This window comes from Penicillium subrubescens (assembly GCF_028828155.1).
Source record: "Penicillium subrubescens strain IBT 31985 chromosome Unknown utg000006l_segment0_segment0, whole genome shotgun sequence".
Classification (NCBI taxonomy): domain Eukaryota; kingdom Fungi; phylum Ascomycota; class Eurotiomycetes; order Eurotiales; family Aspergillaceae; genus Penicillium; species Penicillium subrubescens.
Genome location: NW_026643156.1, coordinates 3,139,892 through 3,154,522, shown reverse-complemented (window position 1 = coordinate 3,154,522; position 14,631 = coordinate 3,139,892). Strand labels below are relative to the sequence as shown.

The 14,631-nt window shown below is 49.1% G+C and overlaps 6 protein-coding genes across 6 annotated transcripts; 3 read left to right on the top strand and 3 right to left on the bottom strand.

The window, feature by feature from the left end:
• Nucleotides 1-1,762: 1,762 nt before the first annotated feature.
• N7473_009654 (acyl-CoA desaturase) lies at nucleotides 1,763-3,255 on the bottom strand. The gene is made up of 2 exons (XM_057155593.1): nucleotides 2,938-3,255; nucleotides 1,763-2,884 (listed from the first exon to the last, which is right to left on the bottom strand). Exons 1-2 carry the CDS (start codon nucleotides 3,146-3,148, stop codon nucleotides 1,878-1,880), a joined length of 1,218 nt encoding a protein of 405 aa, XP_057006723.1. The 5' UTR covers nucleotides 3,149-3,255; the 3' UTR covers nucleotides 1,763-1,877.
• A 1,150-nt stretch (nucleotides 3,256-4,405) lies between these two features.
• On the top strand, nucleotides 4,406-6,249 carry N7473_009653 (uncharacterized protein; the record flags this gene model as incomplete). Its single annotated transcript, XM_057155592.1, has 5 exons — nucleotides 4,406-4,628; nucleotides 4,689-4,764; nucleotides 4,820-5,130; nucleotides 5,186-5,305; nucleotides 5,332-6,249. Exons 1-5 carry the CDS (start codon nucleotides 4,443-4,445, stop codon nucleotides 6,247-6,249), a joined length of 1,611 nt encoding a protein of 536 aa, XP_057006722.1. The 5' UTR covers nucleotides 4,406-4,442.
• A 600-nt stretch (nucleotides 6,250-6,849) lies between these two features.
• efm7 (putative nicotinamide N-methyltransferase Nnt1) lies at nucleotides 6,850-7,908 on the top strand. The gene is made up of 3 exons (XM_057155591.1): nucleotides 6,850-7,013; nucleotides 7,099-7,683; nucleotides 7,736-7,908. Exons 1-3 carry the CDS (start codon nucleotides 6,870-6,872, stop codon nucleotides 7,811-7,813), a joined length of 807 nt encoding a protein of 268 aa, XP_057006721.1. The 5' UTR covers nucleotides 6,850-6,869; the 3' UTR covers nucleotides 7,814-7,908.
• A 212-nt stretch (nucleotides 7,909-8,120) lies between these two features.
• N7473_009651 (putative RNA polymerase II Elongator complex associated protein Kti12) lies at nucleotides 8,121-9,500 on the top strand. The gene is made up of 3 exons (XM_057155590.1): nucleotides 8,121-8,141; nucleotides 8,196-8,549; nucleotides 8,608-9,500. Exons 1-3 carry the CDS (start codon nucleotides 8,136-8,138, stop codon nucleotides 9,490-9,492), a joined length of 1,245 nt encoding a protein of 414 aa, XP_057006720.1. The 5' UTR covers nucleotides 8,121-8,135; the 3' UTR covers nucleotides 9,493-9,500.
• A 799-nt stretch (nucleotides 9,501-10,299) lies between these two features.
• On the bottom strand, nucleotides 10,300-12,124 carry N7473_009650 (putative C2H2 finger domain protein; the record flags this gene model as incomplete). Its single annotated transcript, XM_057155589.1, has 3 exons — nucleotides 10,300-10,972; nucleotides 11,053-11,346; nucleotides 11,421-12,124. 3 exons carry the CDS (start codon nucleotides 12,122-12,124, stop codon nucleotides 10,300-10,302), a joined length of 1,671 nt encoding a protein of 556 aa, XP_057006719.1.
• A 1,759-nt stretch (nucleotides 12,125-13,883) lies between these two features.
• Nucleotides 13,884-14,204, bottom strand: N7473_009649 (uncharacterized protein; the record flags this gene model as incomplete). The annotated part of the gene is made up of 1 exon (XM_057155588.1): nucleotides 13,884-14,204. The coding sequence occupies one exon, from the start codon at nucleotides 14,202-14,204 to the stop codon at nucleotides 13,884-13,886; it is 321 nt and encodes a 106-aa protein (XP_057006718.1).
• Between the last annotated feature and the right edge of the window lie 427 nt (nucleotides 14,205-14,631).

Here is a 14,631-nt window from a genome sequence, read left to right as displayed (position 1 = left end):
AAATTCAATCGAACAACGGGCACTGATTGATTGTTGTTCTTCAATTCTAGGTGGACGGACCTGAGGGTTTATGTCATTAGATTTGAGAGAAGGGTTTGAGAAGGGTTTGAGAAGGGTTGAAAAGTTGAAGTCCACACGGATAGGGAAATAAACATCGTATGTAATCATGCAAGCCGGGGCTTACACTCTCTGGTCAAAAGATTGCTGATATCTCCACCGTGGCGTTTGATAAACCTATCTGTATCTCCGTTAAAGGGCGGGTCCAGGCGCTCTCCTTGTGGATCCCTAAGTATAGGCGATCTCTGAGTATAAGCCCCGTTATGGCTCGGGCCCTTGTCCCTTGCCTAACAAGGAATCAACAAAAACTCTAATACTACCTTGCGAAATCATCAATATCCTGCTTAGAGACATATAAGAGCCGCGATACGAGGACATAGTGGATATCAGTTGACCACCCCCTTAGGCCGGACCATACAGACGAAATCTGCAACTATTTTGAATCAGCCTAGATTTCCAGATGAGGAAGGTAGATAAGAACTAAGACAAATATTTGCCGAATATATGAGCTTTAACGCAAGGACGGTTTATGGTACATAGCCGAGCAGGGTCCACCCGTTCTTTGCAAGCAGTACTCATAAACGGGACGGAGTGTTGCGCAAGGTCTGTGCTGATTGGACAATTAGAATGCCATTGGTTCGTGGCTGGCGTGATTCGGGACTACTGTATGGTGTACTTATACGCTCCAAACTCGGAGGGCTGGCTGAGATAGAGAACTATCGTTCGGACAGTAGTTCAGGACCAACTTTCAGATCCTACATTCATAAAGAAGGATCGGCCCCCGACTCGGCACTTTGGGTGATGAAAAAAAGACAACTGTCCGTGACGTGGCTTATATCTCCACGCCCGCGGAAATAATCATTCGCTTCTAGAGTAGTTCGTGACGATCTATCAGATCCTATCTGCAGCAACGTGGATCGAATCAACATATAGCATGTGAGCCTAAGTACTGTAACTCAGCTAGCCTTATAAAAAAGTAATGTTCTGAGGTCTCTCGCTTCGGCAAAATCCGGGCTGTTAAGCTAGCACCGACGGGGAAAAATCAGAAGAAGAGTTCGTTTTTGATTGCCGCTTGTGAAAAACCCAGACCCGCCTTGGGCCGCTATACAGTAGACCGAATGGCCACGGCCTGTGGGTAGCATATTGGAAAAGAGAATTTGTCTCAGTACTAGCCAGCCACATAAGAGTTGCAGCGCCGACGTGGCATTAGCCAGAATTTGACGTGACTTGTCAAATAGAATGAAATGCGGATGTGGAGAAAAACAATAGACAAAAACAACAGATCGGCAGAGCTGCAGAGCCGGGATTAGAATAGTCGCCGCCGTGAACCTAATTCGTGTCTCTGAGCTGAGCCCTCACCTCAAGCCTCTCTGTCAGACTACCGCAGGCTATTAACAAGCCGGACCCACCCCTTGCATACTCCGAACCGTCAACCAGAATGTGGGTCCGTATTCTTAGGCGCTTATGATCTGCGGCGCCTCAGCCCCGAAAAAGCGCCTAATCATTTTTTCCCTAGTCTAGCCACTTTTGGCCTTCGTAGCTAGAGAGTGTAGGTAGAGTATACTTAACGAAGACTGGTACATATGAGTAGTCACCTTGCTTATACTACTAGTGGCCGTTTTGTTTACTAATGATTTCACGCTCGATGTATCGCTTCCAAAGTAATGAAAACATATGTTATGCCTACACTAGAGGAAGCAGGAAGCAGGAAGGAAAGATGACAGCAGCGGCCTGTCATAGTGCAACAGAACAAGCACAGGGTATGGAAAAACAACTTTGGAATCTGCCGATAGGAGGGAATTTCCAGCAAATAATCTAGCTCAGACTTTGGCAGTCTGGGGGATCCTTGCCAATCGCATGGTTGAGAGCAAATTTTCAGCGGCATTGGAGTGAGCATGGATTGCGCTACCATGGAACAGTCTTGTAGCGTCCTTGCCAACATGCTCTATCAAGAACTTTTTGCCACCTGGGTGTTGGTTCACAAACTGTGCAACATCATGGACAACACCATCAACAAGAAGCAAACGACGACCGTTGCTCACTGTTTGGGTATATGTTTCAAAACTCCAGATCGGAAGTTCGTCTATTGGTGTTCCCCAGGATATCTCTTGGCGCTGGAGTTCAAGCTGGCGTTGAAGTTGCTGGTGTTTACCCTTCTGAATCTCGTTTTCGGGAAACCGCTTCAAGTCCGATGCCAGGTTGGCTTTCTCGCAGAGCCAGATAAACCACTTCGTCGGATCCCAGTGAAACCATCTGATCCCATTGCGGTAGTCCACTGGAAACTCGTGATGAAAGTTGTGGTACCCTTCTCCCCAAGTGATAAGAGCGACGAACCATGAGTTTCTCGGTGAGAGGCGGCTCGCATAAGGTTGATCCCCAGCCCAATGAGCGAGAGAATTGACGCAGAAGGTTCCCTGTTGGATCATGAATAATCGGAACCAGCTGGCCCATATGAATCCTCCAGGAAAATCACCATACACGAGCCCGCAGTACACTGTTGGAAATATAAATGCAGTCAAAAAGAACAAGGGAATGTAGTGCTTGCGCTGCCAAAGAACAATTGGATCGTCCGAGAGATCCTGGACGTCCACTTGGCCTGTTTGTTCTCGCTTACGTTTGATCACGACCCATCCGTAGTGAGAATAAAAAAGCCCTTTGTGGGCGGAGTATGGATCCTTATCGGTGTCTGTATAGCGGTGATGGGCTCTATGGTCTCTGCACCATGTTCTGATCGAGCCTTGTCCTGCGCTGGTGCTGACAATCGCGAGTATAACTTTCAGCAGATTTCCAGCGGAATATGCCCGGTGTGCCCATAGGCGATGATATCCTATGGTATCCGTCAAAATAAGTCTGAGTAGAAGGACTGGTTATATTATTGACCTGCAGTGATGCTGATCCCAGATGCTGTCGCATAAGCGAGGAGAAAAATTGCGGTGCGGTATTGGAAAGGTACCCAGATAATGCCGATTATTATTGCAATGAGGGGTGCTCCGCCAGTAATCCATAGGCGGAACCAGTCGATCCGAGAGCTTAGAGCTCTCATATCCCTTAGGACATTGATCAGACTTGAAGAACGATGGGAATTGGCCATCTTTGTGTGCAGGCAATGGTGATGGTATGGGAATAAGCTAGAGGAGCCTTATAGAAAAAATGATGAAAGTATAGGTAGCCAATAAGGAGACATGACGTATTCAGGTAGTTGAATCTCTCGAATCATCCTGGTTTCGAGGGAAGGAAGTTTTTAAAAAAAAAAAAAAGAAAGAAAGAAAATCAAAAAACAAAAAGGAAAAGGAAACTATAAAGTTACTGTAGGGTGCATGATTAGAACCCACCGGTCTTGGCAGCGGATTGGAAAATGCGATGACTTGAACCTCATAGTACGGGAGCCAAGAGTGACCGGCGTTATCCGAAACCACAGTACTTGCATGCCCCAGTCTCGGAAGGCTGGCTGAAATACATAGAGAACGAACTATCGTTTTAGAGTGGTTCGTGACAAGCTGTCAGATCCTTCTGTATCCTGCAGGAACGAGGAACGAATCAAAAAATAGTAGGTGGGCCTAGCCAACTGTAATTCGGCTAGCCTAATCGAAAGTAAGGTTTTTAGGCCTCTCGCTTCGGCAAAATCCCTGTATCAAGCTACTTAGCTCTAGCTCGGGAAAAAATTATTATGGAGCATTTTGACTACATACATCCCATCCTGCCTTTCTGTTGACAGTCAGCTCACAAATATATCCGGCAAATACAGTCCCTGGCCTCGAATTCCCAATATCCCCACCGTGGCGCCAAATGGTGCCACGTGTATCTCAGTTACTAGATCAATCTTACCTCTCTCTGATGCATAGGAAATTTCTTGTGGAATACCCCAAACTTTCAAATTATGCAGCGCTAATGCACTGTGGGTAGATCGGCAAATCCTTGGCCTAGAAGCGGTGTAGCAATCTTTTATAGCCTTGCTGGTTATCTTGTCTGGTCAGGGTGAAATTGTAGGAAAGGGGAGGAAATTTGTCGTTAAGTATACATTGTTGTTGACCCCAGGACTACATAATATCTCCACGAGGGTGTGGATCGTTTTCTTGTTACATACTGATAATGCTTTCTCGAGGTAACCACTTTCAGCCTCCATAGGCAGAGTCAGCTAGCCATGAAATTTAAAAACAAGGGATTTTATTTCAATAGTCTGATTATCTTACAATCCCTTGCTCATTCAGTCTTAGTAGTTCCAATTGACCCCTGATCAGCCAAACACATACGGGTCCAATTGACAGTCGAGAAAAGTATGGACCATATTTCTTAGAAAAACAATGATCAAAATAAAATATCCGCGAAAATTTATTTACAGTCCCGTACTATTCCACTGTTTTGTTTACCAGTGTGAAGTCAACGAAATGGAAACTTCATGCCCTGAAGACTGTCAGAAGGATAACGACAAAAATGGAATTCTCAGTTCAGACATTGTCGAAAATGGAGAGAACTTTTCTATCACAAAACAAGAGATTTTGACGCTCTCGGCGATGGCCATCCTGAGCCTGATGGCAGCGCTGGATGGGACGTCTATATCGGTTGCTTTGCCCGTACTGTATCCTACCATTGTGGTCATGAAGCACGTTTATCGCTGACATTGACATCAACAGACCATGGCTCATGAACTTGGAGGAACTGCAATCGAAGCATTCTGGGCTGGAACCTCCTTCACACTCTGCTCTGCCGGTGAGCTTACAAAATCCACCTAGAACAAAAATAAACAATACTGACCCGAATCTAGTCTTTCAACCTGTATTCTCTTCATTATCGGATTTATTTGGTCGGAAGCCATTGGTGCTTGTGACGATCGCATGGTTTACGATCGGGGCGATTGTCGCTGGTGTCGCTAACAATTTCACTCATATGCTTATTGGGCGGTCTCTACAGGGAATTGGTGGGGGTGGCATCATTACCCTCACTGGTATCCTCATTGCAGATATTGTGCCTCTTAGCGAAAGACCAAAATATTTCGGTATGCTTAGTGGAATCTGGAGTTTGGGAACAGTGACCGGGCCTGTCATCGGGGGCTGCTTTGCAGAGAAAGTCACCTGGGTACGCATGAAGCTATCTACTTTTTGACAGTATTTCTATTAACAGTAATATCCAGCGTTGGATCTTCTATATCAACTTTCCGTTCATTGGAATCGGAGCAATCTTGCTTGCCTTCTCGGGCGGCTTCCTGACTGCGCAGGGCGCTTTTACCGTCCAAGTGCGCAAGATTGACTTCGTCGGAATCGCCCTATTTCTTCCAAGCTCTGCTTCGTTCTTGATACCGCTGACATGGGGGGTGTGCTGTATTCCTGGGACTCATGGCACAGTTTGGCACCTTTAATTATCGGGGCCGTCGGACTCTGCGTCTTCGCGATCTATGAATGGCGAATTGCACGACTGCCAATGATCCCACCAGCGATTTTCCAGAACCGAACGGCGCTCATATCGTTTGGAGGCTATGCCGTGGTTGGCCTTCTGGTTTGGTGCTGTCTGTACTTTCTTCCCCTCTACTACGAGGCCGTGAAAGAATTCAAACCTATCATGTCAGGAATTGCGCTTTTCCCTGAAACCTTTACTGTCGCCCCAACTGGAGTTATTATAGGCCTCCTCATCAGTCGAACAGGCCGGTACTATTGGGCCGTCTGCAGTGGATGGTGTATTTCGACTATTGGAACGGGCCTGCTTTGCTTGTTGGACACAAATACCACGACGGTGGCTTGGATTTTTTTAAATGCTGTGGCTGGAGTTGGCATCGGAATGGTTCTTCCCTCCGTCGCACTCGCAGTGCAGGCTTCCGCGCCTACTGAGCTCGTGGCGATTGCGGTGGCTACATCGACTTGCTTCCGAGGCTTTGGGCAGTCTATAGGTGTGGCGATTGGGGGTGTCATTTTCCAAAATCGAATGAAGAGCAACTTATTGCAGTATCCTGCCCTCCGAGGGTTGGCGGATAAATACAGCGGCGATGCAGCGAGCGCGGTGGAACTTATTCGAGGGATGCAGGACACTCAAGCTAAGGGAGATCTTCAGCAGGCTTATGCTGATAGTCTAAGAATGGTCTGGGCATTTTGCTGCGGCATTTCTGGATTGATGTTTTTCACGAGTCTGTTCACTAAGCCATATAGTTTGGACCGTGGACTTGTTGCAAGGGTGCGCCCGGAAAAAGAGAACGTGAATGAGTGAGGGACAAACAGCTTTCTAAAGGTAGATCGCGGAGAAATTAAACCTTTTTGTATCTTTTTCAATATTGATTTAGCTCATATTGCTTAGATATAAAAGGTGCAAACATAACATAGTCCCACCCCCGATGCCCCCAAGCTAGGATTTGATCACTGAGGAGACTTAAGGGTCCTTCCCCACGGCAATGAATGATTGGCTGAAGAGTCAACTGGGAACTAGGATAGGCTAGTGGAACAGGGAGATCACAGTCTGCTATTTCAATAAGAGGCCTTATGCCCGGTATACTGTGTCTCACTCATCAATCGTTCAACGTGCGTACAGTAACTCGACCTGGATATATCAACAGGGATCTTGGACCTGTCATGTATTTTTGAAACATTACATGTGCTAAAGTGGGTGATATATCACATTCAATAAATTGTAGGATGTATCATTATCACGAAGATCCTTTAAAGAAAGGAATAGTAGATACTCATATACTCCGTGATATCACCACCGATCGGATTGTCTGCCTCAGGCGTCCGGGCACCCCACCTGATAAGCTCCCGATAAGCTGATAACCGATATTTTCCACAGTTTCTTGTGGTCTTTTTCTGGAAGAACAATTAAGCCAAAAGTGCGCCATGGAGGACGATTTCGATACGGGGGACATGTTCAAGGATCCCGAAGGGTTCTACCCCGAGGAGAAACCCCCTACTTTTAGCGAGCATCAGATGCTCTGTGGGAAGACGGTGCGCGTGCGTCTCGTGGGCAGCCACCCGCTTTATGTACGACCCCGCCCAAGGCGAGCAAATCGCATGATCTGCCCTTCAATGGCAAGATAGAACCCGCTGACCCTTTTTGTTATAATAGGGCAACCTCCTATGGAATGCTGGGCGAACGAGTTCCCACTATATCGAGGAACGGACGGACGAGCTGATCCGCGATAAGGATGTTCTCGAGATTGGTGCCGCCGCGGGTGTGCCCAGCATTGTGAGCGCTATTCAAGGTGCTCGCACCGTCGTGATGACCGACTACTACGACCCAGACCTCGTGTCTAACATGCAATATAATGCCGACCTGGCCAGCGAGATGATTCCTAAGCGCCCCGACTCGCAGGAGAGACTGCATGTGGAAGGATACAAATGGGGCAACTCAGTTGAACCACTACTGGCATACTTGCCTCCTGCTAACAACGGGGAGCCCTCTGGATTCGACGTGTTGATCATGGCGGATGTGATCTACAACTATCCCGAGCATGCGAACCTGGTGAAGACTATGCAGCTGACCTTGAAGAAGACCCCCGAGGCTGTTGCATTGGTGATCTTCACACCTTATGAGCCATGGCTGCTCCCTCAGACCGAGAAGTTCTTTCCGCGGGCGGAAGAAGGTGGATTCAGTGTGACCAAGATATTCCAAAAGCTGATGGACCACGTGCTCTTTGAGGACGACCCAGGCGTAAGTATACTAAGCCATTGCCTTGGAAACATTGACACTAATACCTTTGCAGGATGAGACCCTTCGAAAGACAGTTTTCGGATATGAGCTTCGTTGGAAGCCAGAAGAATTGGAATCTATAACCGCTTAGAATACCGCTTGATACCCTGGCATTCTTTTGCCTCAAAGAAGCATATATATAGAGAAATAGCACGAACATCATGTCATATATTTGGTTGTTACCTGCTCTTTGAACTGGTCTTTAAATCCATCTGTATCTCAACTCCAAGAGAACAGTAGATCTAGAAAACAATCCTCTCTCAGCAGTGGCTCAATTTATCATTATGCAGGAACAGTACAGTATGATCCGAACAGTAGAAGAGCCCCGCCACAGCAAATGGATCCGGAGTCACATGTCCCCGCAACCCCGCGGGAAAAAAAGTTCGCGAACTTAGACACCTCAACCGTCCACGATGCCGGTAAGTATATCTACCTATGATTTTGTCGCAAGAGAAAAGCTGACATGAACGCAGCTCGTCATTCTCACCGGATACCCCTGCTCCGGTTTGAGCTACCGCGCAAACCAACTCGCGTCGCTAATAGAAAAGGCGCAAGATGAGCTCCTCGCATCCACCGAGCCAGGCTCGCCAGCCCCGCTAAAGTCCCGATACAAAGTCCACGTTGTACCTTCCCATGACAAGTCGCACCCAAGGACGGTCTATGATCATGCTAGGACGGAAAAGGAGGCCCGGGGTGTGGCTTATGCGCGAGCGAAGCGTGTGCTTGCCCGGGACAGCATTGTCATTCTGGATGGAATGAATTACATCAAGGGATGGAGGTATCAATTGTGGTGTGAGGCCAAGGCTTCTAATACAACGTGCTGTGTGGTATGTGTCCGAGCTGGGTCAGCGAAACTCGGGTATCGTTACTAATGTGATTGCGCAGGTTCACGTTGGAACACCCGTCGATCAGTGCGTCGCGAACAACGACGCTCGACTGCGTCGGGATGAAGCGAAGCAAAAGGATGGCAGCTCACCCCAGGAGGTACAATCGATTTGCACCGAAGATATCTCATCCAAGCCGGAGGAGTCGAACGACGATGAAGAAGCCTACACACCAGAACTCCTCAACAACCTCATCTTCCGCTATGAGGAACCCAGCACCCACAGTCGCTGGGACAAACCCCTCTTCACAGTGCCCTGGTCAGACGCCGAGCCCCCAGTAGCAGACATCTTCCAAGCTCTATCAGGCGTCGTCCTCCCATCAGCCGAATCCACTACCGAAACCCCTGTATCCAACCTCACCCAATCACTCGCCTCATCCACCCTCTCCGACCTAGCCAGCACAACAACCTCAGGCCGAGCATTCAACCGCGGTCAATCCACCCGCCCAAAGATCATCCCGCACCAAGCCACCGTGCAAGCCGTAGCGACCGATTCCGGCGCCCTCTACGCGATGGAAAAGCGCACCACGGCCGTCGTGAATGCTATCCGCGCATTCACGCAGGCGAATCCATCCGCCGAGGTGGCTTTGGCACAAAGCACGCACCAGAAGGGCATCGCGATCGAGGTCCCGGAATCTTCTATTCCAGTCCTCATCCCTGCTCATGTCGCCACGACCGGTACGACGGATGAATTGGCCGGTGCGGGTGGAATTCTGGCATTGCCGAAGCTGCAGCGTATGCGGCGGCAGTGGATTAGTCTGAATCGGAGGTATATCGGTCATGGTCATGGTGCGGGACAGGGCTCGTTGGCCATAGAGAGTGTTGGAGATGCATTTGTACGGTTCTTGAATCATGAGTTTGGGGGCGTGGAGAATACTGATGTGTAGATGTGGGTGTCTTCGAATTTTTATATAGACGCCAGACAGAGACGCAAACACTGTCTCTCCATGCTGATAGAGCTTCATAGCGTGTCATGAGATAATGAGATTACGATTTGCACAAGATCTTTTACGTGGATTGGATGAAGTGATAAGCTTTTATTCTTTTGTATTTTTTCGCATGGAAGAACAGACAAAGCATCGAGTCAAAACAGGAATGACAAGAAAACAAAACACCTAACGCAGAAACAAATCTATAAAACAGGAAAATCAAACATAATCAATCTTTAACATCCACTCTACTGTCATCTTCAGTAGTCCTGGAGAAGCATGGTCTTTTTTGCCATGTTTCCATATCTATCCATTCCTCCTTGCGGCTACCATATCCCAGGTCTAACCAATATTCTCATCAGTAACGACTCGAAATGAACGGAATAATCCTTTGTACTCGGAGTGCCCGGCTCCGATGCACAAGATTTCCATCTGGATATCCTTGTGGGAGAGGTAAGCCCGTGGGCGAGTCCCGGTGTGGGGGGTTCAACGCGGGAGATGCCCCAATCCTTGGAGCGGGGTTGCTACACAAGGGACACTTAATCCGTGCACGATGGCCAAGTAGGTAGGTCCTTTCAAAGATGAAAAGCAAGGGCAGCAGGGCAAACGCAGTTTCGGCCGTGGAATTCCAATTCACAGAGGGCAGCAAATGATCGGGTTTCTCCACTGGTGTTCAAAAAGGTTCAAAAATCCATCCTGTATCGTATCCCATTCCAGGCTAGGAAAGAAGGGAGTACATGTACAGGGTTTCTCGGAAGCAATTCTTCACGCGGGGAGTCCATTTGGCACACGAGTAACGGCATGGCCGGCCTCGAGGTGGCGGTACTGCAGGCCAAGGGTGTACAGTTCCTGCAAGCTGGCGTTGACCTTCTCATGCATGGAGGTATCCTGGGGGGTAATCTTGGCGAGTTCATCGACCAGACGAGCGCGAACCTTGTAGTAGTTCCGCTCGGCGTTCTGGAGACGCTGGCCATTCTGGGCAGAAGCCTGGGAAGCCTTGGTGCAACCAGCCTGGGAGTGGACAGAGCGAGTGCGCTTCATAGTCGGGGCCGGGGTGGCGCCCGTGACCCCTCTTCTCTTGCGGTTAGACGACGACGAGGAGGAGGTAGATTCCTTCTTCTTGGGTGGAGCACCGGGCGAGGTCTCCGGAGAACTGGGCTGGGAGCCGGGCTGGGAAGTGGGACGCTCGCAGGAGACGTAGTCGTGGACACGCTTCATGTGGTCGTGCAGGTTCCATCTACGGGGGAATCCAAATCCAGGAACCGATCGTTCACATCCCTCGAACAGGCACAGGTGGGGGCATTCTCCGTGGCCGTGCATTCCATGGGCTTCACGTTCGTGGCGGAAGAGGCATGCGTTGGAGGAGAAACGCAGCATGTTGTCTACGCAGGAGGCGTGCTTGCACCGGTAGGGCTTCAGGTGGGAGTCCAGGTATTTACTGTACAGTTTGAGTCGGTTAGCTGTTGAATCGATGGTTGTAAGGGGAGTAGATGCCATGATCGGCCAAGGGGTACTTGCTGGTAAGCGCATTTTTGCGTGGTGGGCATGTGGGTGCATGGCTTCTCTCCACCGGAGTATGGGCAGTGGTACTTTCCATCGTTCTGGGGGGCCAGATGGTAGAAGTGGTGGTCTCGCGGGTTGCGGGCATCGGCACTGTCCTTGGATCTCTGGCGGGTTGGCTCCCTCACGGGCAGAGGAGGGAAGAAGTCCTGTTCGGTCTTTACCTGAGGGAAGAACTCGGACTCGGACTTGACCTGGGATTGGGATGCGGGCAGAGCTCCACGGCGGGATTGCTTGGAGGGCCTGATGGTCCTGTAGGGGTAGAGGCAAGTGGTCAGATATTGGGAGGGGATTTCGTTGATGATGAACTAGTTCTAAGAACCTACCTGTTAGGGTCCTTCTCGCTCAGAGGCGCTGTGTTGGGGAACAAGGGCTCCGCTGGGTTGATGATGGGGTTGCCGATGGGTGACGTGCTGTAGTCTCCGAGGAAAGAATCATCGTGGGCCATGAAAGATGGGAATCCAGAGTGGGAGCAAGCAGAGGTGATGGGAATATCATTACTAGCTTCGGTCAAGGGTGGAGAGACCGGCATGGTCTGGAAGAGATTTGACGAGAGTTGATCCAGAGTGGTTCCAGGGTACTGGCCATCAGCCATCATAGCATTCCATGATTCGTGACCGGCAATGTATTGGCCATCCTCAGTGTGGGAACTGTGCGCAACAGACAGAGCATCATCCGGAGTGCTCGTTTGCACGCAGACATCATTATCCATGGAAGAAAGATCCACGAAGGAGTAAAAGTCCCGAGGCATTTCATGATCATGCAGGTCTGAGACTGCTGGGAAGTCCACGCCTGTGTACATCACATCACTGGGTCCGACCGTGGGGGTCATCAGCTGCTGAGACAGCGAGAAAGAAAGCATTTGCACCTGGGGAGATTCTTTGGAAGACATGGCCTGATCGAGAGATTCTGAAGTGTTCATACTCCAGTCTTTCATATCCTGGGGAATTCCATGGGCTGTGTGAGGGGAGCACAAAGACGAGTTGTCTTGGCTTGACAAGTCATCATCCTGGAAAGTTCTTGAGGCCATAGTGGGCAATCCTGATAGCATGGAGCTCTGTCTGGAATTGGAAAGAGAGACTCGCTCGGAGTCAATGTTGGTCCTGGGAGACATTGTGTATGTGTGTGTTGTGAGGTCTGTGGGAAACAAAAGCTCATCAAGTCAGTAATCTACACCCCAGCTAGATAGAAAAAAAAAAAAGAACAAAAACAATCAAGAAAACGAGATGAAACATGAGAGTCCAAGGGTCCAGGTATTCGATCAACCTAGGAACTGTTAGCATACTCGGGGGTCTGTGGGTTTGGTGGTTACGGACGCACCACAGTCATGTTGTAGAGTAAGTCAAGTCCGAGGCCGATGAAATAGAAAAGTTCCTAGGGTAATCACAGGCGGCATATATTCCAGGGGATATTTTGACGAGGCTTATTGCCAGTGAGGGCCTTTCATCTGTCGAGTCGAGTCGAGCATACCATGGCCATCAATAGCTGTTTGAAAATTCATCATAATCCTTGGTGATCCAGCAAGAAAGAGCAGTAATTTCTCGGCGATGACCAACAAAGGCTTGCAAGGTCAGGTCCGTTCAATCAGTGGCCAGATAATTATTCCAGAAGCAGCTGCTTAAGATTCCTTGTGTTGGTGAGCAAAGCATAACAGCTCATGAGAGTCCAGATCAAAATCCAGGTTGGCTGCTCGTGTATGAAGGCCATGTTCAATCCAGGGAGTATGTAATCATTGTTTTCAAAAGGTCATAAGGAGTATAGCAATCCAGAGTGTATCTAGGCCAGAAATAAAATCCAGGGGAAATCCATCCACTTCAGTCCAGGCTTGGACGAAGGGAAACCAGATGAAAGATATATCCAGGGCAAAGTAATCCAGCGGCAGAAAGTCGAATTGAAGAGCGTGCAACATTAAACAGCACTCATCAAAAGCCCAGTCACTTAGCGGATGCTAAGTGACATATCCATGGCAAAAGAAGCATTAATCTTTTGTTTGTACTGTCAAGATTGACATGAACAATGGCAAGGTACCAGCAAAGTCAAGGCTAAGATCCGTGTAGTCCAGGGAAATGGCAGAAGTGTCGAAATCCAGTCGGAGAAACATGTCCACGGATCCACGGAACAAATCCAGTTGGCAAGAAAACAAAATCAAAGCAAAGCTCGCATAGGAATGAAGAAAACGCACGAAGTGTAAAGAAATGTGAAGGGGACTACCTGTTGTGTGTCGGCAATAGATGCAGACGAAAAAAGCCTGGGCAAGAACAAAAACACAGCAAAATCCTGTCCAGGGAGTATGTGGCTAGAAATCCTTGGGCAAAGAAAAAGAAAACCACGGCAATGAGTCGAGTATAATGGTTGTCCAAGTTCCAAGGGATTGGAAGGCGTGTGGAGTAGGCGAAATCTGTTGAAGGGTATATAAGATTGTAGATGTAGCAAGGCAAGGGGTATGGTCGTCCACAAAAGTATGGTCGATTTGTAGAGGTGTATCCAGAGTTGGGAAAGGAAGAAAGGGAATTGGAAGAGGAGGGGGGGATCAGCGGGTTTTTAGCAGCGCCCAAAAAATCACCGTGCTTTTTCTCAGGAGGTTTGGAGAGGGGATTGTGGGACTATTCACGACTATCGAGCATGGCGTGTGCCAGACTCGCAGTATGCAGTTGCTGGCTTGCCTTGTTGGCACCATTGATAGCCAGTGCTGGGGGGACTCGTCAACTAGCGGTGATGGCACCGACAGACCCGGTTTGTGCGATGCGATCCAGTAGATGCGCCCCGAGTGGGGGAAATCCCAGACAGTTCTAGCGGTGTGAGACTAGTTTGGCGTCTCGAGTGCTTGGCGGAAGAGGTTCAGCATCATGATTGGATGCGCCTCGCCGCTGACACTGCAGGATGATGTCCCATTTGGACGATCGGCAGGTGCTCCGTCGCATGTTGACGAGGATTGTATGGTGATGAACAGTCCACGTCGGAGGGTTACGGAACAGGGTGATGCATCCGGAGTACCAGTTGGCGACGGGACGGCCGGCAGTGCTGGAGGTTGCAGCTGTCAAGAAAGAGTCGTTGGATGAGAAGCGACGGGGAACAAGGGCAGAAGGTGATGCGACCAGGGGATCGCGCATGCTGTAGCGTTGCGAGCAACAGGTTTGAAACAAGGCAGATTGTACGGAGTAGTCTATCTGGGAACTCTAATTTGCTACCGACAAACTACCGAGTACGAAGAAGAAGAAGAAGAAGAATAATAGTGAGGATAGAAGAGAGAACAATCATTCCATGGATCCAACATTGCGGGCCGGAGCGAACCATCTTGGCCCACGTTGGGCAGCAATGCAGAAGATTCGGGTGCCCAACCCGCTAACCCTGAGGAGTGCTTCTGTGACGAACTGTGACTGGCTGCTGGACATCCAAAAGCCTGCACGGCCACCGGAATAATCCCGGAATATTGGGATTGCCGTGTTGCACTGTGGATATTCGAATTAGCCACGATTCAACTTCTTCGAAGACACGAAACAGTTGCACAAAAATGTAACACAATGGATATCAGATAAA